A 21,769-nucleotide genomic window follows, 5' to 3' on the forward strand; every position below is an offset into this window, starting at 1 on the left:
AAGCTGACGGACCTCTCTGTTGCTTCCAGACTCTTGTCTTCTCACAAGTGCAGCTAGAAAGTTTGTGTAGAAGCTATAAGCAAACAAATTCAAGAGTCTGACCATTAAAGACGAAACATAATTCTCTGATTGCATCTGAAAGCATGTTTACATGTTAGCAAATAACTAAATTGTCATAATAGCTGCCCTTACTGAAACATTTTCCTGCTGCTATAATAGTTTTAATAGGGTATTTACGTCCACATTGGTCATGATTAAGCTCTCAGTTGGAATATTTTCATGTTTTCTGTGTGTGTAAAAGCACATGCTGTATGCTGGGCCCACCCAGGAAGTGACTCCACCCGGCAGCGATGAACAGAATTCCCCCTTTGCTGAAAGAAAGAGCGCGAGCCACGGCTCTCCACATCTCCATTTTCCCCTCTCAAAAGACTCCATTGTTCCCAGACGTCTGGGGCGGGAAAGTGAGCTGAGGGGAGTTATGAAGCTTGCCAGTGGGGCAGAGGCTGGGATGGTGGGTGTTGGGCCGCTGCCTAAAACCACACGGAGAAGGAGCCAGAGACAGAGCATCTCTGTGCGACTAACGGCCTTCTGTTGGAGCTTTGCCTCAGATTAACAGTACGTTATGAAAAGCTTCACAACACGACACAAAAAACACACCTAACTGTCCGGGAGGTTCAACGAACCCCGGGCCACGCGCTCCTCCATGTTAGGTGCTCTTTGTCTAATTGACGCCCCGCCATACACACACACCTACACACATGCACACACACACCCACACACAAACACAGCTCCCTGCATATTTATTTATTTTTTCAATCTGAAGTCAATTCAAATTGGCCAATCCGAGTGGGCAGCTGGATCCAGCCGCTAGCAACGTCTAAAAAAGATGTTTGTGTCTTGTACTTAGAAATAGAAAATAAGTGTCATGAGACCACAACGGTCACAAGCATAGAAATGGGAATACGGAGCTGGTCAACAATGAATTCACTTTAGTCTGTCTCCATGGTAACTAATAGAAAGAAACAAAGAAAACCTCTTGATGACCAATGCTGTGAAACATTTTCAGTTTTTTTCTTTTTTTATTGAAACAGTATGAACAAAAAAACACTGCAATTAAATAAACGGTTTGAATGAAATCATATGGCACAAATTAAAAACCCTAAAGTAATGATATAGGGCGAAGCAGAAGGGAGAAAACAAGTCTGTCTCGTTGCAAACATCTGCAGAGTCTAAAGTCTATCCATCATGAAACATTACATCTCCTATTCAGTGCACATGAAATAAGTTTAAAAAGCAAGGCAGGGGTAAGCTGAGACTATTTGTATGCTCATTTGGGGCACAATGAAAAGTAACTGGCTAATGATGAGCTGTAAAACAGAAAGCAGCTATAAAATCTAGGGCTGTGTGCAATCTGGGGTTAACGACAATAGGGCTGCTCTGGAACTATTAACACTGAACTAGGAATATGTTGACACGCCGATGCTGTCATTACGTCTAATAACCACCAGTAGAGTGAAAGGCAGGGGCCCTCCAAGTAGTCATCTTTGGAATGGGTGTCAGTTAAAGTACAGTCAAGTCACATCAATAATGCACTTCAAAAGTTACATCCCAGCAATGAGCAAGAGAATACCAGAGACAGTGGCGCAAACCCTTCCGCTAAATTTCACAGATATGCATTTTGCTACGTTCACACCGGATTCGGATACGCGCATTCAATCGACCGCTTAAATGAAAAGTCTATGTTAACGCGCGTGTAAGCATGTTTCGGGCTTTCGCGTTCAAAACTCTCACATTCTCACGTGTACAAGTTTTACGTTGGTTCTTGGGCTCTATCAAAACGCAAAGCCACTGAACATTTGATGAACGTTAAACCAGTTTAACTTTAAACCAGTCAGGGACTCAGATTTGGTAGTGATGTATGGGTAGAATCCTTTTTGAAGCACCGAAGTACCAACCATTCAAAAAAAATAATTTGATGGTCAAGGAGATATTGATATTTGCGTTTTTTTTCCTGGCCACCATTCTATGACACCAAGTCTTTCATTTATCAGAGTAGAGTTGATGAAGAAAAAAAAACGTGGAGCAAGGTTCACGAGATTTACGCCCCTTCAACACGTAACCTATCCTAGTAACGGGTAGAGACAGTCCAGTGTGAACACCACATACTAAAAGCGCGTCCTTTTTCATCAAAAAAAAAAAAAAAAAATGCGGTCGCAGCAGCTTCTGCAATGAGCATCATACAGTCGGCCTACTTGTCAGGTATTTGTTTGCTTGTGAAACTGACTAAAACGCTGCTGTGTGGGTGCTTTATTCAAAACAGAAGCACACAGTGGCCTGCACATACTATGTATTTTTATGTAAAGCTAGCCTATGCAAACTGCTATCAAAGAAAATGGCCTAGGCCTTATACTATGGGCTGCCCTTATATCAAATATTCATACATATTGGGAAATTTGCAACATCAATGACTGCTTCCTAACCCCCTCCAAGTTATTTTTGATCATTTTTAATTCTCCTTTGTGAAACTTAAAATTGACTAAGTCAATCAGTTAAGTTAAAGAGAACAAAAATCCTCCATCCTGACAGGTAGTCTAATTACTTTTTTTTTTTTTTTAGCTTCATAAAATGCATTAAAAAAAAGTCCTGGGTGGATTTTTTTTCTTCTTCAGGGATTTAAAAGAAAACAGAGCCTTGAATGTTAGCAGCTCCTCTGGATCAGGGAGGTAAGCAGGAGGATGGCACCTTATACCCCCTTGTCTCAAAAACAATGCCCTTAGGTAGGCATCAGTTCAGAGTCCTGGTTAGGCTTATTTAGTTCTGGTTGTGGTAACCATTAAAGAAAAAAATAAAAAGTGACGGCACAGTTCAGTAGTTCAGTTTTTCCAGAACTTTGCACTTTGTTTCTGCTTGGTCGGTTTCTTCCTCAGGGGCTGTGGGGACAAAAAGAGATCAAGTCAGTCATTTTCATTAAGGAAATTTCCGTTTGTGGTACAGTGAAAATTGGGTTTTGAATCATTTTAAATGACAACCAAATTACAGGTTATTTAGAATAAATTTTTCTCATTAGAGTCACACAAACATAAAATATGGGTGATAGAGAATGCCAGATAATGTAAGGTTTATTTCAGTTTTTAAAGGTACTTTTTTTTTAGTACACCTTAAAGTTTTAAGATTATATGGTGGAAGATTTAGAACACCAGAATATTCGAAGAAATTCTTTTTTTTCTTCTGTTTAATATTGAACAGAAGTAGTTGACTCCACGTCCAACAGAACACACTCCTTTTGTTTCCTGTGGTCAAATCAGGAAGGTCTGATAACCGCTTACCATGAAGTCTTATAAACAAGGTCATTTGAAAGCCAAGGGGGCCATTTATCACCTTAAATCGCTGACTTTTCCTCTCAGAAACACAGGAGTGTGTCCGTTAAAGCGTCAAGGTTTTAAGCAGACTTGTTTGGGGGAAAGTAATCGTCAGTTAAGGGCTGGTACGCCTGAAACGTTTTTAAAGGGTTAATTAGCAGGAGGGGAGAAAAAAAAAGGAAACATTTACAGAAACCACAGCGCTGTCTTTTTTGGCAGATTTTCTGCTTTTGGCAGACCTGTGACACAAAAAGACATTTATCATCATTACTATTAGGCAGACACCATGTTCTCACAGGGGATGGAGCTGTCTGTGGGAATCCAGTCACTCAGCGTTTGTTTGCTCTCATGAGGGAAAGCTGCAGCTCCGATTATGCTTAAAGTCATGACACCAATTATGGTCAAAATGCTGCAAAGCTTGAATGCATGTTTTCACACAGAACAAGTTCCATTAAACCACAGGATGGATTCAGTCATTTTTGGATGAATGAGTTATGACTAAATGCTTCTTGGCTCCGTTGAGAAGAAGCTGAAGTGATGACTCTGCTAACATCGACAGTTTCTTGACGCTCACAGCTTTCTTTCTTTGTCTAAAGAGGTGAGGTACTCACGAGTATTTGCCCATCCTCCTGACCACTGCAATCACCACAGCGATGAAGATTACCACGGCCAGCAAGGCGCCAATCACGATGCCGATTATCTGGCCGGAACTCAAAGACTCTGCGAGACATTTTTGGGTTCAATTTAAGGGTTGCACATTTGCAAACATTGCTGCAGATCACTTGGCACATAAAAGAGGAAAAACTAGTCCTATGATTAGAAACAAACTGCAACATATACAGCACTTCTTTAGTAATTCCAGAAAACTCAACTTTCTATACCTTCTTCAACAGTCACTTCATCACCCAACTCTTCCTCCATTTTCGGGCCCTCGGTGTAGTCTTCTTGTTGTGTAACAGGGTTTTCATGGCCTGGATCTTGAGGGTCGGTCACCGCGTCTGGAGCAGACGTTTCCGGAGCCAACGTTTCCACAGCAGGAGCTTCAGTTTGAGCCGCGTCAGTCGCCGTCTCTGTCATAGGTTTGGTGAAGACGTCTTGCCTTTCAGTGAATACGAAAGCTGTGGAGTCGTATTCTGTGGTTGGAGCGGCCCCGGGAGTAGACTCTGTGTCAGACACAATTCCAGGGAGAGCTTCTGGTTGTGTTGGAGGTGGGCCTGTGATAACCACTACAGAGGTCTCAGCCAACACTGAACTGTCAACATTGGAGGTTTCTTCATTTTTCTCAGGACTGGCAGACAGAAGTTCTGTGGGGAATGTGGGACCTGGGGATGGATAAATGAAAAAGAAAATTGCAGATTCGTAATGATTAATTTTCATCTTCTTTGCACTCTAGAGGACTTTTTTCTGTTAAACCTTTAAAAGACATTTAAATATCAGTCACTTTTCAAAAAAAAAAAGTGAAACATGCATTTTGAATTTCCAAAGTGTCGTCCCGTCCCAGTGATCGCATTAAGTGCAGCAGCAGAAGCAAGTTTGTGACTTTGTGTGCTGGAATGCTTCATTCACTGCCCAAATACTGAAGTGGGAGTTGGCGGAGGGGCCTGGCAAAGTTGTTACCTCAGCTCCTTCTAAAGGAGGTGGAGCAGCAAGGGAAAAAAAGATGACTTTCTCCAACCTGTGTATATAAACTTGAGATATTCAGCACAATAATCTTTTTTATTTTGAAGATAGCCACAAGTAGAAGACTCCCATTTTTACCAAACCATCTATTTATACTTGAGTCTTTCATCAAGGACTATAGCCCAGAATGGATTCAACCTAATAATTTCCCTCCAATAGTCCTTGCTCCTTTCACAATGTTCAAAATGCTCCCAGCCACAACTGAAAATTCATCCCGGACGGGAGTGCTTCAAAATTAAGGAGGCGGGCTTCAGCATGGCGACCAAAATTATAGTCTGCAATCAACTTTCTGCTGACAAAAACGTGGCCTGAAATTGTTTCGCCTTTTTGGTAAAAGCAAAATCTACTAATCCCTCAAAAGTTTCCCTCTGAGAGCGTCCTCTAAACTTAGCCACTGACATCATGCTCTCGCCATCTGCTTTTATCCGGCTCCTTTAAATATCTGTAATAATAGAGAATACTCTGCAAGGGCAGAAATAGCTCTGAATAGCCTGCCTTCATTAGCAACAGTCAGGGTAAATATAACAAAACATTTGTTTCCTCTGTGGTGGACTACTGAAGGGGGTTTCAGTCTGTGAGCAGTGATAAAATGCTCTGCGCTTCACAGACTATAGCTGCACACTAAGTGTAATCAGCCCTTCAACCTCCACTAACAATTGTTTCATTATGTGTACAGTTCCCACAATTAACTCATGGTAGTGTTTCCTTCCCACAGAGCTAGCCCTCCTGGGTTAATGCAGCTGCATTAGAGAGTAACCCCGCTGGAAGCAGCATCCCTTCTCCTCTCGTCTCCTTTTAATCTGCTTCTCGCTTGTCTACCTCCCACTCCCCCAAGGGTAGGTTTGGTGCCGGGGAAACCTCTGATAAGACCGGGTCCCTGATGAGAAAGAGGCAGAAGGGAGGAAGGGGGCAGCTGGGGTGAGGTGGTGGGCCGGTGTTATTCTGAAGTGGGGTGCTGTGTGGATCCATTAGGGAAAGCAGAGGGAGTGACAGATCCTGCTTTGAGAGATATTCTAATGGCTCTTTCATATTATGAGGCCTGAACTCAGATTCATCCCCCCTCAATTACATCACTGCGACCACCAACACTCACCCGCTTCTATTTCAGAGTCAAGAAGGCTTGAAACATCATCCGAGCTGGTTGGGAATGCCACAGAGTTCATGCGGCACATGTTTGCATGTGCGTCATCAGCTTTGAGCTAAAGCTATGAGAGGAAAATAAACTCCTAATAGATTTAGGGGAGGAAAAGTACTTAGGTGTTTGTTTTTTTGACCACAAATTCTTGTAGTTTCTCAAAAAAGCTTTAAGGTCCAACTCCAATCATCTTTTGGTCTATTGCAAAAGCATTCCCAGTGGTCTTTTAATACTGATTATGCCGTTTTTAGCCAAAATAATAAAATAAAAAACCTGTGTCATTTTCTGGAATATAGTTTCAGCAGATCGGCAGGAGTTCAGTACCTCTGTTGGTGCGGAGTAAGAATGCCCACACTTACCATCATTCCTTTGTTTACACTCTCTTTCTGCTTTCTTACAGTCCCTCACAACCCCAACCTAACATTATTGGTGCAACAGCTAAACAGTCTAGAACCAGATGCTGGCTTGGACGAGGAAAACGAAGACTGTAGCACCTACGTCACAGCTACAGGCTTTTTCAAACTGCATCCTTTCATCTTTTACTCTTTCACAATGATTTGCATAAAGAAATACTCAGAAATACAGTTCCAAGCTTACTTTTCTTTAAGAGAAAAGTAGAAAAATGCCACAAGATCATGTTAAAAACACAGTTTTCATCGGAGTGGGTCTTAAAGATGCAGATAAACAGGAAGGCAAACAGGCACCTGCTTGACATTAAACCACAGGAAGTTACGGAGGTGTACAACAACATACAGAGTGAGACAGGAAAGGAGGGAGTAACAGCTTCCATCCTCCTGGACGATAGTAATCAGCTGCCAGTGCAGGCTGGTGTTTTCTGTGTGTAGGAGGGAAACACCATGTGAGCAGAGTGACAGTGTGTCCACCTTTTGGAATCAGGAATGTTTTCATGGCGCTGAAGAAGGGAAATGAGAGATACAGCCACCCTGCCCCTCTCAGGGAGGGTGCCGTATCACATACCCTCCTCTGCTTAGCAAGCGAGACCTCTCTAAAAATACCCTGCCAGCTCCTACACTCCAGGGACTTGAAATGATAAACAGACCAGAGTGGAAGGTTTTTTAGTGTCCATTCTCACATGGGATTTATTGTTTTCCTGCCATGGTCTAAACAGGTCCCATCTGGTCTCTATCCAGAGAAAACTCCTTTGGGAGTTTCCAGTCATGATCCCCTTTTCACGTAGTTTGATAAGTTCCTCTTTGTCCGACACGCCGCGGCAGTCTCCTATCATCTGGGCTCCAACACTTCTCCTTGTGCAGATGTTTCTTTCTGCCTTTTTTTTCCCTCCCTACAGTGAGGCCATCTCACCGTGAGGGAGGAGGCCCTCCTCATGGCACCTCATGTGTCTCATATTTGGAGTATGAGCGCAACATTTGAGTCATTTCTACGAGCAGGCACGCACAAAGGGCATTGACCCCAGCCCTCCGGCAGCCAGATGTGATGTGTATGTCACTGCTCCCGCACGGCAGACAAAACTCATTAGGAAGGAGAGAGAGGGTGTGGTGGTGGTGGGTTAACAGGAGCCGAGCAGAACAAGAACTTCAAAGATCTGTCTCGTAAAGTAAGAACGAAGACGGATTAACTGTGTATTTCTAATGGATCGACGGAAGGATTAGGAGTTTTTAAGAGGGATTAGGTTTTGTTTTTGTATAGGCTGAAAGGTACAGCCACCTACACCAATAAAGGTTTGAAAATAAACCCACCCCTCTTTATTTCCTTGCTGTTTACACCAACTCACACTTTACAGTCATCAGGTTGAGGGGAAAATAAAATGGGGAAGATGGCAGCTCTTTTAAAGCTCCAGGCCTCATAAAAAGATTGGGTAGGGAAAAAAACACAGGGAGAGGAGGAAACCTCTTTAAAATCATCACTTCTCCTGGTCTTCAGGCCTCCATATGGCGCCTAAAATACAGAGTCCCTCACTATTAATACACACATGAAAGCCAGGTCTGCTGTTCCCTCAGCCACACCCCCTCCTCTATCCGTTTTTGCCGGCTACCTCTTGAGGTTGAGCAAGCAGACCCGAAGAGAGGGGCAAAAGTGTAGAAAACTGGGAATAAAAATGCACGTCACAGTCTTCACCCATTTTCTGTCTCATTTCCTGAGTCTCCGGAGGATTTTCCTTTCCTTTCCTTAGCAGTGCCAAGAATTCACAGACATGAGGCAGGAGAGCTGCTATTACATCATATCGTTCTCTCATGGCTGCAAATGAATCATTTCCTCTGGTCTGGTGGGCAACATTTAGAGAAAAAAAAAGAAAGACAAGGAACATTTATCTGTAAAGTCAGATAAAAGTTTTGATTTTGAGTGGGTCTCTTTTGTTAAATTAGGGGTACAGCACAAGCCTGAGGGGTTCATTTCAGCAGACAGTTTTTTAGAGGTTCTTTTACATTATTTAAAAAAAAACATTTATTTTGAGCATTTTTATTAATAAAAATATACATTTTGCATTTCCAGTGGTGCCAAATCAAATGAAACCTCCGTTTAGATCCGCTCTCCAGAGTCTCATTGTTCAATCAGCGGGATTACAGCAGACAAAGAGTGGTGTAGTGAGAGCACATGGAGGCAGAGGCAGAGAAGGGGACACAGTGTGCCCCTGGACAGTGAGAAAGAGAACACTTACTTGCACTTGTGAAGGCACAGAAAGGCCCAGCCAGGGCAACCAGGAGCAGCAGCTGGACCTTCATTTTGGTGGAAACTCTCCCAGAAGTCTCTTGTCAAAGTCTTGGGGCACTCCTTCGTGGGACGAAGAGCGCAACACTTGAGACCTCGCACGCACTGCTGTGGGCCACTCCAGACAGGAGAGGTGGACGGATGCAAAAACAAAAAAAAAACGACAACAAAACAAAAAAGTTCAAGAAAGCAAAGAAAATCTTTGGAGGGAGAGTGGCGGAGCAGCAGGATGACAGATGGAAGGACTTGTGGAAGGAGGAGAGAGAAGTTAAACAAAGAAAACCAGAGGTGGAGGGATGTGGAGAGGAAAGAGTGGACCACTTTGAGGAAGTGTAAGGAGCAGAACGAATGGCTCACAGTAAAAGAGAAATGAGGGTGTGTGAGTAACTGAAAATGGAGGGGGGGGGGGCTGGTACTGGTGGGCTAGGCGGGCTGGGGAGGAAGGAGCAGGTTGGGAAGGGAGGAGGCTCTTAGGCTCTTATGGATAGGGGCAATAAGGTAGTTTGAGCCCTGGCAGTCCAGCCCCATTCCAAGAGGCAGTCTCTCGTTGCACTGCACAGCCAGGCTGTATCAGCACGTACGGTCGCACATGGCAGCTCAGATAGGGGCAGAGCTCAATAATCTACACCGGACAGGAAGCTGCAACTGACGGGGCAACAGAATCAGAGAATTAAAGCAATGACGTTTTGAATGTTTAAATGAAGACAAACTTAATTCTATAATTCTGCTTTACCTGATCCTGCTGTTTTGTAAAGCAACTATGGACAAATAAAGTTTCTTTTGAACTTTTAAAACAGCAATAGCCGCTTTTATCTGTTGCTGACAGACAAGCAGGAGTTTGCTGCTTTTCAAAGGAAGGATTTACTATTACAGTAAGAACGCCGTGGGGCTTTCATGTATGGGTGGTGTGAGAAAATGCTGCTTGACACAAGCCTGACACCTGTTGGACAACAAGCTGCAAGTTTTTCTGACAAATCAAGAGCTTCTCTGAGTTCAACTTTACGTCAAAGAAAAGTACACTGCAAAATATTTTATAATTGGCAATCTTTCAAACCTCGTCTTTAGACATTCAAGATATTTTACCATGTTTTAAGTCGTTTTAATGTACATTTGCTCTACACCTTCAGCTTCACCTTCACATCAGCACAATAATCCAGCTAGGATCTAGAAATAAGGAAATCCTTTTGCTCCTAACTCTTAACAATAGAAACTCTTGATTTAAGACGCAAAAAAACTCAAATTTCACTGTAATTTTGGGCTCAATTATATGGATGCTATTTTAAAGTAATAACATCCATGTTAAGAAATGTTAAGAAAGTCAGACTGGCATTCATGGTTTTTGTTATGGACACAAAAAAATTGATATATATATATATTTTAAACTGCTAGATTTTATGAGGATTTATTAAGATGGAGCAACTATGATAGTATTCTCATTTGGTTCACATTTTGTGGTAAAATGTCTTATTTCTTCTCATTACACTATAGTTTTTGTCACTGTGATTAAAATGAACTACAATTAGGTTCATTAAAATTAAGAAAATACAAACCATCTATGTAGTACTAGCTTGTTTTCATATTAGTTGCTTTAAGATGACATTTCTGATTCTGTCTGCATTTAAAAAGCTGAGATCCCAAAAAACAAAAACAAAAAGAAAAACCAAGTTGGCTCAACTTAAAAAAATTGTAACTTCTCTGCCTTAACATTCCGATTTAGGATAGCATTTTTTTTCCTATTAATTTGATGCGACGGTACTTTTCCAACTTAAAAGATCAAGTTCACACGACTTGTTGCTTTGTTGTGGATACTTTCTTTTTTTAGGTTATAAAAAAAACAGTTTAGTTGTTTCGACAACGCAAGTGAAGAAATGGTCTCTCAACTTTAAATCTGGCTAACACATCTTTAAAGTCATTTCAATTTAGTTGCAAGTTGAAATGACTTAATTGGATTCAATCAAAAAGGAAGTTGAGAATCTTTGACTTCCTTTGTTTATACAATAAAGATATTTGTTCATTTGACTTAAAAGAAACATTTGCCAAAACAAAGCAGTAAGTGATATGAACTTGATCTTTTAAATCGGGGAAATCATTTGACAGCTTTAAGCAAAGTCTGAAGGCATTACAATTCTTTTACAGTGTGGCCAAAAATACTTATTTTTGGGCTGTAAAACATTCAGTTTTCAACAATTCTATCCAACAGTTAGCTTTTCAAGCCGATTTTTTTCCCCTTTTGAATGCTGAATGCTGTTGTGCAACTTCTCCCTTAGATTTTGATAATTTTTAAGATTTCGAGTTGGATGCATGGACAGATTATTTTACTAATTTCTCGTGATTTTCTTCTCAAGATTAGTGTTCTTTTCCCATTTCTAGGCTACTTCTTTTTTTGCAGTGTAGCAGCCTGTGTTCAGGTGTCACATGGCAGCCTGTCCTACATCATAAAAGCTGTTTATAAAAGTCAAACATGTAAACGGTGAGGAAATAACAGCAGCACATGCAGGTTTTAGAGCAGTAAAAATGGTTCATGACATTTTAATAAACACTTAAACAGATTTGAACCGTTAAGTCGCCTTACACATTAATATTCATGACACACAAAATGCAAATGTCATTGTCTTTTTTTAAAATCACCTATTTACAATATAATGAAAATATGTACACAATGCATCTCTTCCAAGGCAAGTAACAAAATACCGTCTACATTTTCTGATTTTTTTTTTTTTTGTTTTTTTTTTTTAATCAGTCTGAGCTTTTGGGGAGAAACAGAAGCGCAACTTACTGTTATTTACAAGAACAACAACACAAACACAGAGGATATACACAGGCTGGTCACTGTTTTACAGCATTAAATGGTAATAAGAAGTATTTTCTTTTTTTTCCCTTCTCCCTCCTCCTCTTTCTCTTCAGTGAGATTTATTTGAGCCACCTGAATAATCACTGAGATTTTCCAAGCAAACAGCATTTAAAGATCCTCTTTTGACTCCATGAAAAATGGCAGCTTAAAGTGTAAATAAAAAGCAATTAATTTGATTCATGTGCATTTTTTTTGTTTTGTTGCTGCGCACTAAACGAAATCAGAGACAACTACACACACCTGTACACACACAAAATTAACATCACAGTGAACAAAACATTAAACATTTTGTCTTTGCTCCCTAGGTGAGCTTTTTTTTCAATTTCTTTTTAAACAAAGAAATAAAAATAATCACTGATTTTTTTTTTTTACTTTTTCTTCGCTTTTCATTGACTAGACACCATTCAGTTTGTTACTGTGCAAAAACTGCTTGTTTTTTCCCCCCCTAAGTGTGGCATCTTTAACTTCCAACAGACGTTCTTGTCAGAAATGATTTGCATTTTCTCCTGAACTTGCTGAAGTTTGAAATATGGATCACGTCTCCTAACCTTTCAGGCCGGCATCTTGTTCTCATCTTCACTTCCCAGTATTTAGCGTCTTAGCTTATAGATCTGAAGACAGTTGAAGGTGTGCTTGATGTTAGCCAACAGGATCCCAACACTCACAGGTTGACCTCACATGTAAAAGCAGACGAACAGGAAGATGTGTGTTTGACCGTTCCACCCTGAGAACTTAGCATGATAAACTGTCGTGTGGGACTGTGGTACGACAATAGGGAGGATATTTTTGAATTTAATGCCACCGCTAAAACAAAAGAAATCCTTAAAGAAGGAGACTGAGGGACTATTCTAAGGGCATGAAATAAAAACTGTGCCTCTTGCACCAGCAGGTGGTGCTCTACTCATCACTTCAGCAGCTTTGGAGCTGTATGGCAGCATAGAAAGGGCCTGTACTCCAGAAACAAAATATTCAAGGAGGAAAGGTTGGATATTTGAACATATGAAAGAAAAAATGGTGGAGACATTTTGCAGACACGCAGCAAACTTGTTGCAGGGAAATCGCTAAAGAACAGAGGAAAACGGTTTACAAACGGGACAACACCTTGGCGACAAGTAAACCCTGTTGACACGGAGGACATTGTTTGTCATCCGGGCTTCAGCCCAAGCAGATCAGGCCTGTCCCATCTCTCCTGTCATGATTGTCTCATAAATCATCAGCCACTTATATATTTAAAAAAAAAAAAAAAAAAAAAGGCCAGCTTGACTTAAAAAAATGTTCCTCCTACTTTCTGTTGGATTGTCTTCTGTTTCTTCACACCAGCAGATGAGTTCAGAGCAGGTTGGCCACTTTCAAACCCAACAATGTGTTTGTCCCAAAGCTCGTCCCACTCGGCATCAACCGGAGTTCGGCTTAGACTATGGAGTCCCAGTCGAAGTCGTTCTGGATGTCGTCTGCGAGCATGTGCCTCACCTGAAAGTGTCCAGACTGCAGCGTGTTCTGTTGGGGTCGACCCAGCTGGCTGGGGTGACCTGTTCATCCAAAATAAAATAAAAGGGGAAGGGACTGTTATACACATGATGTGTACACTTTAGGACTGATTGTGCATCAGTTGCAAAACCAGATTAATAAATATTTACATGCAGAAGTAAGAAAAGCACAGAATTTATAAGACAAATGAATAGAGATAGGTAACTAGAATGTTTTTAAAATAATGATTTTCCAAACTTGGCCTCAGTAAAAAAAAAAAAAAGAAGAAAAAAAAAGAGTATTAATAAACAACAATCTAATGTAATCTTCTAAAACTCTGGGAAAACTTTAGAGCTGAATGATTATTTTGCTGTCTCTGAACAAATTCCAGACATCAAAAATGCTATGTGTCTCTTGAGTCCTCTCACTAAAAACACTAATAGTGTGCATGGAATTAAAGAGTTTTGTGGTTTGCCCCATGTGCCCCTGGCTGGTGCACTCCTAACTACTTGATCCTTGCAAAGATTTCAAACCTTCCTTTTAGACCTTCAAGATATTTTACCAGGTTTTCAGTGGTTTTAACTTCTCTTTGCTTTACATCTTTCCAAGCCTTTTCTCAAAATCTAGAAATAAGGAAATTATTATCAAACTAAGTCCAAATCCTTTTGCTCCAATTCTGGACAAATTTTGATTTAGGATTCTCAAAAAAATCTTAAATTTCACTGTAATGTTTGGCTCAGATTTAAAGAAGTCTTTTTAATTCCAATAAATGTTGATGAGTTAGTCTGGCATTCATTGTCATTTTGGAAACACAATTTAGATTTATGTTTGAAGAATAAGGTCTAGTTTTTTCTAGGATTTATTACAATGGGTCAAGACTGGAAGGTCAAGAGTCCAAATCCAAGGCTCTAAAAATGGGACATAACCTTAAAAAATAAATAAATAAATAAATAAAAAATAAATAAATGGGACCTAAGGCCTCCCCTGGTTGACATTTGGAATTAAGGGGTTGGTTTAGGGGGGGGTTAAACCACCAAATGGTTTCTAAGCGCGGCACAAGTATATAAAGACTCCAAAAATACAAATCATTAGATAAAAACTGTCAACAAATGTTTTTTTTAGGCTGTACAACACTCACGTTTTAGTAATCCTATCAAACAGCTAGCTTTTTAGTTTATTTTTCCTTTTTAAAATGCTTATGTGGGACTCCTTGTTTGTAGGATTTGGTATCTGGTGACTTGCTGCATGGGCATCTTTTTCAGTGTAAATGATGTGATTTTCATAAAGTAACTACATTTAGTAGTTATAGGGAATAAAGTAAAAAAATAAAAATAAATTCCAGTTTTTGTGTGTACACAATCCCTATATGGAATACAGTCAAATCTAAGGTGCCTTAGGAACAGTCAGATATTTGTAAAAGTTAACTTTACATTTTTGTTAGCAAGACATCATTGTTCACTATTTCCACTTTTATCCAAAGCCACAAAGAGAAAGGCAGAGCAGTCACCTGTCATGTTTGGGGCCACAAGGCGCATGTGAGGATACCCAGGAGGTCCCATCACAGAAGAAATGTTCTGTCTGGATTCCATGTACATGTTCCCTGTGGAAGAGCAGACTCTCAGATCAGCATCCCGGCTTTCAAACAGTAATCACTTTACTCTGTTAAACCAGATTAAAATAGTGATTTCTTTTTTCTAAAGAGCCTGATAATAGGCCACAATCTTTTATTTTTTTGTTCTTGTAGGGTCTTGTTGCTATTCTAAAACAAAAAAAAAAACTGCCAAAGTATTTTCATGCAGCTACTGGCTTCACTTCCACAAAGGTCAGTGAGGTTGCTGGTTAAAATTAGTGGTTTTGCAAAGTCTGCCGTGTGGACTGACCTGCACTGATGTGTTGGTTATGTTGCCCATGCTGATTATGAAGGCTGGACTTTGGATGCATGGCTCCATGGGGCTGAGCGGAGTGCAGCGGTGCTGCTGCTGTTGAGTGTTGGACCTGAGGTTGAGGATGAGAGCCACCCTGAGGGGGGATGATCCCAGTGGCTGTGAAGAATTGGTTAATTGAAGAACACAGGTCAGCCATCTGGTCTGCATCTAGGGACCAGTTACTGAGCTCAGCCTGTCGCATGCTCTCCTTCAGACCTGGCAGAGAGAAAGAAGCAAAGAACACACTGACAATCCAGATTGAGTCCTCTTGAGGATTCGAAGCATTAGACTTGTGACTGGAACTGTTAATAAATTTACATAAAGGTGATGAAGATGATTGATGCTTATAAATAAACCGTTTTGCTTGGAGTTTTATGACCGTTTAAAATATATATGTGTATTCACAGTAAGAAGAAAGATCCCACACCATGGTGCTGCCACCCCATGCAAAATAAATAAACCCTCCAGTTTTCCATGCACGCAGATGAGAAACACAGGCACCGCTCCATATAGCAATCAGGCTAAAAACATTAGCTGGTAGCTCCTCCCACACGCAGCCGCAGCGGTGAGCTTATGAACACATTTGGTCAGGCGGCGAAGGAGAGGCGGGCCACGCAAATTTGCCACTCGAATCGCATTCGGAGTGATCGCAGCTTTAAACTCAGACAGAACATAGGACAATCTTTCTTGAAACAAGGGGCTTTTTACTTTTTTTTTATGATTCAGTTTTTGCAGTGTAAAAATGTTGCTTTGTGAGTTAAAGTTAGCAAAATAAACAAACTGCTGTCAGTGTTTAAAATAGAAACTCTACATCGCTCCTCCCATGTTCACATGTGGGGGAGCAGGATGCGGAAGAGGCAGCAACTCCTGTTTGGACATTACAAAGAGTACACACACAGCCAAGAAAGGACCAGTATGATATTTTTCCCAAATCAATTGAGTCTGCTTTGTGTTTAGTGGCAACAAAGACGATCCTGTCCCTGCTCAGCCCAGACAGAGGAGGAGGCGTTACATCTGAGCGAAGGAGGTCAAGCATTGTGGAGGGAGACAGAGAAAATCAGTTGCAGCCTAAGTGTTACAGAACCAGCCGTCTTCCTCCAATGCAGGAACGTTTCTGGCTTTGTGCGCAGACTGAGATAACAGGCTGTAACTGAGCCAGGATTTAATTGGATTATTCTCATCATACTTTTGGCAAGATGCACAATAGTCTGTGTGTGTCTGCACAGCAGTGAGGGGGGTGGGGGTGCTGCTATAAGTTCAACACTGTTAAATTATTATAATACTGAATATGATGGTGCTGCGTCGCACGGGTGAGTGTACACACGAGCACAGCGAGGACTCACAATGCTTCACGTTAAATGAACTGATCGGCATCGTCATTTCTCTTTGTGTTATGAACCAGACCGCAGCAGACGGCTTTATCAGCGATCAGCTCAGATCTTCACACTGATTGAAATGTGACTGGAGACAAACGCACAAGTGTGCGTGTGTGTGTGTGTTTTACCCTGAAATGGGGAAAGATCTATGTCAGCCCAGTTGTAGCTGGTGGCGATGCGGCAGCTCTCTTTCAGCCACTCCAGGTTGGGGTACCAGTCAGACGGCATGCCTGCAACACAGCACATATACTTCTGAACACTGAATCCATAATGAAGCATCTACACTGACAAAACTGCATCTTACGTATAAAAGACCTTTGTTACAAGAATGCTTATTTAAAGATAATCTGCCAGTGGGGTAGGAATTTTTGACTCATTTGTAAATGGGGCCAGTTTTTGCCGTGAATCCCATCTTTTTTAAAAGAATCACTCCAATCATCTCTTAAGGCCAATTTCAAAGCATTCCCAGTGGTCTTCTAACTATTATGATGCAATGTTTAAAGCCAAAACAAAAAAAAATGTGTTGTTTCCTAGGACTGCCATGAGCATTTTCTACATCACTTCTACATCAATTTGATATTTTTCAAACATCATTTTTTCATTTGCTCCTGATTCACATCGATTTGAATAAAGAAATACTCAGAAATGCAATTTTAAGCTTAATTTTATTTGTATATGTTTTCATCATCATCGGAAAAATGTTGCAAGAAAATGTTAATACACCAAAAATTGGATTTTCATCAAAGACAGACACAAATAGACAGACCATAAATATTTGGACAGAGACACATTCTTTCTAATTTAGTATCTGTACATTACCACAGTGAATTTTAAATGAAACAACTCAGATGCCATTGGAGTGCAGACTTTCAGCTTTTATTCCATGGATTGAACAAAAAGATTGCATAAAAATGTGAAAAACTAAAGCATTTCTTAAACACAATCACTTAATTTCATGGGATCGTAAATAATTGGACAATTGACTTCCATGCTATTGCATGGGCTGGTGTGGGCAGTTCAACAATTCTCTTGTTATGTCATTATGAGTGAAGCAGATAAAAGGCCTGGAATTGATTAGAAGAACCGTGCTTGCATTTTGAAGATTTTGCTGTGAACAGACGACATGCGGTCAAAGGAGCCATGATTAAGCTGAGAAAACAGAAAAAAGCATGGAAGAAATTGCTAAAGTATATTAGGAGTGGCAAAATCAACAGTATGGTACATCCTGAGAAAGAAAGAAAGCACTGGTGAACTCAGCAATGCGAAAAAAGACCTGGACGTCCACAGAACACAACAGTGGTGGATGATGGCAGAATCATTTCCATGGAGAAGAGGAACCCGTTCATAACAGCCAACCAAGTGAACAACACTCTCCAGAAGGTAGACGTATCAATATCCAAGTCTACCATAAAAAGAAGACTGCATGAAAGTAGATACAGAGGGTACACTGCAAGATGCAAGCCACTCATGAGCCTCATGAATAGGAAGGCTAGATCGGACTTTGCTGAAAAGCATCTAAAAAAGCCAGAACAGTTCTGGAAAAACATTCTTTGGACAGATGAAACCAAAATCAACCTCTACCAGAATGATGGCAAGAGAAAAGTATGGAGAAGGCGTGGAGAAGCTCATGATCCAAAGCACACTACATCATCAGTAAAACACTGTAGAGGCAGTGTGATGGTCTGGGCGTGCATGGCTGCTAGTGGCACTGGGACACTAGTGTTTATTGATGACGTGACACAGGACAGAAGCAGCCCAATGAATTCTGAGGTGTTCAGAGACATACTGTCTGCGCAGATCCAGGTGAATGCAGCCAAACTGATTGGGCGGCGTTTCATATTCCAGATGGACAACGACCCAAAACATACAGCCAAAGCAACTCAGGAGTTTATTAAAGCAAAGAAGTGGAATATTCTTGAATGGCCAAGTCAGTCACCTGATCTTAACCCAATTGAGCAGCATTTCACTTGTTGAAGACTAAACTTCAGACAGAAAGGCCCACAAACAAACAGCAACTGAAAGCCGTTGTAGTAAAGGCCTGGCAGAGCATTCAGAAGGAGAAAACCCAGCATCTGCTGATGTCCATGAGTTCAAGACTTCAGGCTGTCATTGCCAACAAAGGGTTTTCAACCAAATGTTAGCAATGACCATTTTGTTTTAAGTTATTTCATTTGTCCAATTACTTACGATCCCATGAAATGAAGGGATTGTGTTTAAAAAATGCTTTAGTTTTTCACATTTTTATGCAATTTTTTTGTTCAACCCATGGAATAAAAGCTGAAAGTCTGCACCCCAATGGCATCTGAGTTGTTTCATTTAAAATTCACTGTGGTAATGTACAGATACTAAATTAGAAAGAATGTGTCTCTGTCCAAATATTTATGGTCTGTCTATTTGTGTCTGTCTTTGATGAAAATCCAATTTTTGGTGTATTAACATTTTCTTGCAACATTTTTCCGATGATGACACATACCTTTGGTTTGTCTGAAGATGAATAACCCCTCTTGTTAAAATAAAATATGTCCAACACAAGAGGCCCTCAGCTCTCATCTGTTTGCCTAGCTGTTGGACAGGACAAGTTAAAAAAAAAAAAAAAAAAAAAAAAAAAAAAAAAAAATTCACTGTGGTAATGTACAGAAACTAAATTAGAAAGAATGTGTCTCTGTCCAAATATTTATGGTCCTAACTGTAAATATCACAGCAAAGCATCCTTCTGTTATATTTTGTCCAGGAAATTATATAGATGATATATCATCTTTGCATTTTCTTATGATCAATGATCAGTTTAATGCTGGTTCCAGGTTAGCTGTTGTATCAGTGATGTATGGAAATGTCAGTGACTCAAAGGTAAACTGAAGAAAGGTCTGTTTTGAAGTAAAAGCGTTTTTCCAAGATAATCTTGTCACAGAACTTTTTTTCTCTCATGAACTATGAGCTGTTAGTTAAACAACATAATACATCAGTTAACCAGCTTTCTGCTGATCAGTTTATCAAGGTCCTCTACTTTTGTTTTACGTTGTAGGACTTCATCTGATTATAATTTAATCATGTTGTGCTTTAATATAAATATTACATTTCTGTAAATAAAAGTGGAAATATGTCTATTTCTGATTTAGAGTAATTATAATGGCATCATTAACATTTGTATGTGGATGCATAAGGATGTGTATGTGTACATAGATGTATATAAATAGTAGACAGCATATACATATAAAAATGTGAGTGCATTTCTTTACTTTCTTTTACTTTTTTCTTTTCCCCCCCAAGAAATGTGTTTTTATGACACTTATTTATACGTTTTACCTATTGTTTTAACCTCTTAGTGTTGTTTTTAATGTTTCTGAGTTTTTAATGTACAGTGCCTGATTTGACTGGTGATTTTAAGACATCATATACATAAATACTAAAAATAAAGCAGTTTGTTTGTATGTCTTCTTTAATTTTTCTGCTTTTATTGCTTGAAATAAATCAATTTAAATTCCAAAAATTCTAAATTCAGTTAAAAAAAAAAAAAAAAAGATTGTCTTTCTATCTACCGGTAAACATTGAGGTACCATAATTTCAAATTTGATTTCTGCTGCTTTTTTCCCCCCTCTCAGTGCAATCCAATGGTAAATCACACCAAAACAAAAGAATGGTAATAAATTCCCACATCTTTCTATTGACTGAAAATAACTACAGTGAGCCAGAAGTGAGCCTCACCTGTTGCAGGGCAGGTCTGGACTGCGTGGCTCTGGTGGGACAGAGACGAGAGCTGCTGGGAATGGGCGGAGTGCTGCTGGCTCTGGCTGTGCTGCGCATGCAGTGAGAGGTGAGGGTGGTGCGAGTGGCAGTGGTTGTGTTGGTGGTGGAGGGCTCCGTTGCTGTTCCCTGCAGCAGGAGTGTGTTGGTAGGAGCAGGCAGTTCGAGCCGGCTGGCTGGAGTTACATGACATACTTATCAAACCTGTCAGAGAAAAGGGACAAAAACATTTAAAAAGCTCCAACAACTGTCACTAACATGTTTTATATTTTCTTTTGTGTTTTATTAACACAGAAGCTTTTTTTAAGTTTGAATATTTACAATTTTATTTTAGAAACAAAACAAATTTGTATTTTTCTAAATAATAAAAACAATTTGTGCAAAGAAAATTAGCAAAACTGATTTGATAATAAAGTTTAACTTTTGAGTCAATTTTCCCTATTTATGTTTTATTTGAACAAAAAACTGTTGACTGCATTGTCTTAAAAGTTTTTAAAGTGCAGGGCTGCAATGTTCAGTGTACGACAAGACTGCTACACTTAAATAGAATTAGATCAGGCTGCTGACTCACACAACACAAAACAACAGTGGTCCAATAATCAGGAAAAAAAGTACATTATTAATTGAAGTCTATTATCCAATTACTTATTGTTAAAAACTGAGCTGAAATGTTTAAAATATGTCACTTAATAACAAGTCAGAACAAACATTTTTGTAGCTAAACTAAAAAAACGTGAATTTCTATAATTCAAATGTGTTAAAATTGTATTGTCTAAACCAGTAGGTGGGTACTGTTCTGTGGGACAGTTGGTTACCGGGCTTCAGAGAAAAAACATGGCCTACATTTTTTTGGTTTATAATCTGATTCTGAAGGAAGTTTTATTTTGGAAAACTACTGGATTCTCCCCACCACTTATGACTTATTCTTGGCGCATGTCTGGTCGCTTGGTCTTTTTTTTTAGAAATCCATCATAATAATCCATAATATCCCGCAACAGCCTGTCTAATATGACGAGGATGCTGCTAATAAAGTTGTTCAAAAGTTGGATTCCTCTTTGTAATTATATTAAGTAAATACCAGTTTTAGCTCTTTAGCTAATAATTTTTTTTAACTTTTTCTGTTGTATCCTAAAAAAGTCAGCCGAGGCTGAACTTGGCGTCCAGCTTCTACTTTGACAATTCTGGGTTAAGAGAAATTTTATATCACCTTTTAATGGCTCCTACAAACTATCTAATGTAAGTAATGTATAAACTTTACCCTCAAAACTTGAGGAGAAGGTGAAGCTAAAATAGAAAAAATAATCTGATGCCCACTACAGCCTTGTACAGACCAGTCTGTGAAAATATTGTCTGACATTTAAGCATGAATGGCGTTCTTGTAATTAATAATCATTTGACATCTCTGCATTGTACGATTTTCCTACAACTCAACGAGTCTTTTTAATTGTCTAACTTTTTCCAGCCTGCACCACCCCTGACCACAAACTGAAGGAACGTCAGACGATGAACTGAAGCTCCGGTTGAGGAGCTCAACAGAGCGCATCAAT

The 21,769-nt window shown here is 39.9% G+C and overlaps 2 protein-coding genes across 5 annotated transcripts in view; both read right to left on the minus strand.

The window, feature by feature from the left end:
* Positions 1-1,055: 1,055 nt before the first annotated feature.
* Positions 1,056-9,242, minus strand: LOC101169033 (podoplanin). 2 transcript variants are annotated; one of them, XM_011476913.3, is made up of 5 exons: positions 8,813-9,242; positions 4,241-4,681; positions 3,971-4,079; positions 3,550-3,598; positions 1,056-2,930 (listed from the first exon to the last, which is right to left on the minus strand). In XM_011476913.3, exons 1-5 carry the CDS (start codon positions 8,874-8,876, stop codon positions 2,874-2,876), a joined length of 720 nt encoding a protein of 239 aa, XP_011475215.1. In that variant the 5' UTR covers positions 8,877-9,242; the 3' UTR covers positions 1,056-2,873. The 2 variants fall into 2 exon arrangements, with proteins under 2 accessions (XP_011475215.1, XP_004070410.1); XM_004070362.4 differs by lacking the exon at positions 3,550-3,598 and having other exon boundaries at positions 8,813-9,240.
* A 2,118-nt stretch (positions 9,243-11,360) lies between these two features.
* Positions 11,361-21,769, minus strand: part of LOC101156973 (forkhead box protein J3) — a 76,305-nt gene continuing 65,896 nt past the window's right edge. For 2 of the 3 annotated variants that reach the window (XM_023956507.1, XM_023956504.1), the window contains exons 10-14: positions 20,184-20,426; positions 16,610-16,711; positions 15,061-15,321; positions 14,688-14,780; positions 11,366-13,242 (exon numbers count right to left, since the gene is read on the minus strand). In XM_023956507.1, the coding sequence (XP_023812275.1) occupies positions 13,124-13,242; positions 14,688-14,780; positions 15,061-15,321; positions 16,610-16,711; positions 20,184-20,426 (818 nt within the window). In that variant the 3' untranslated portion in view covers positions 11,366-13,123. Of the gene's footprint in view, positions 13,243-14,687; positions 14,781-15,060; positions 15,322-16,609; positions 16,712-20,183; positions 20,427-21,769 lie in introns of all 3 variants that reach the window. The other variant, XM_023956503.1, reaches the window with a different exon arrangement.

Source organism: Oryzias latipes, chromosome 7 (assembly GCF_002234675.1).
Source record: "Oryzias latipes chromosome 7, ASM223467v1".
Classification (NCBI taxonomy): Eukaryota; Metazoa; Chordata; class Actinopteri; order Beloniformes; family Adrianichthyidae; genus Oryzias; species Oryzias latipes.

Excerpts from the sequence above, each read along its gene's own strand:
- LOC101169033 (XM_011476913.3), bottom strand. The coding sequence starts at position 8,876 with ATGAAGGTCCAGCTGCTGCTCCTGGTTGCCCTGGCTGGGCCTTTCTGT. Across the intron at positions 4,682-8,812 it reads CTGTGCCTTCACAAGTGCAA|GTCCCACATTCCCCACAGAA; the intron begins GTAAGTGTTCTC and ends ATCCATCCCCAG. Across the intron at positions 2,931-3,549 it reads AAGACAGCGCTGTGGTTTCT|CCCCTGAGGAAGAAACCGAC; the intron begins GTAAATGTTTCC and ends TTGTCCCCACAG.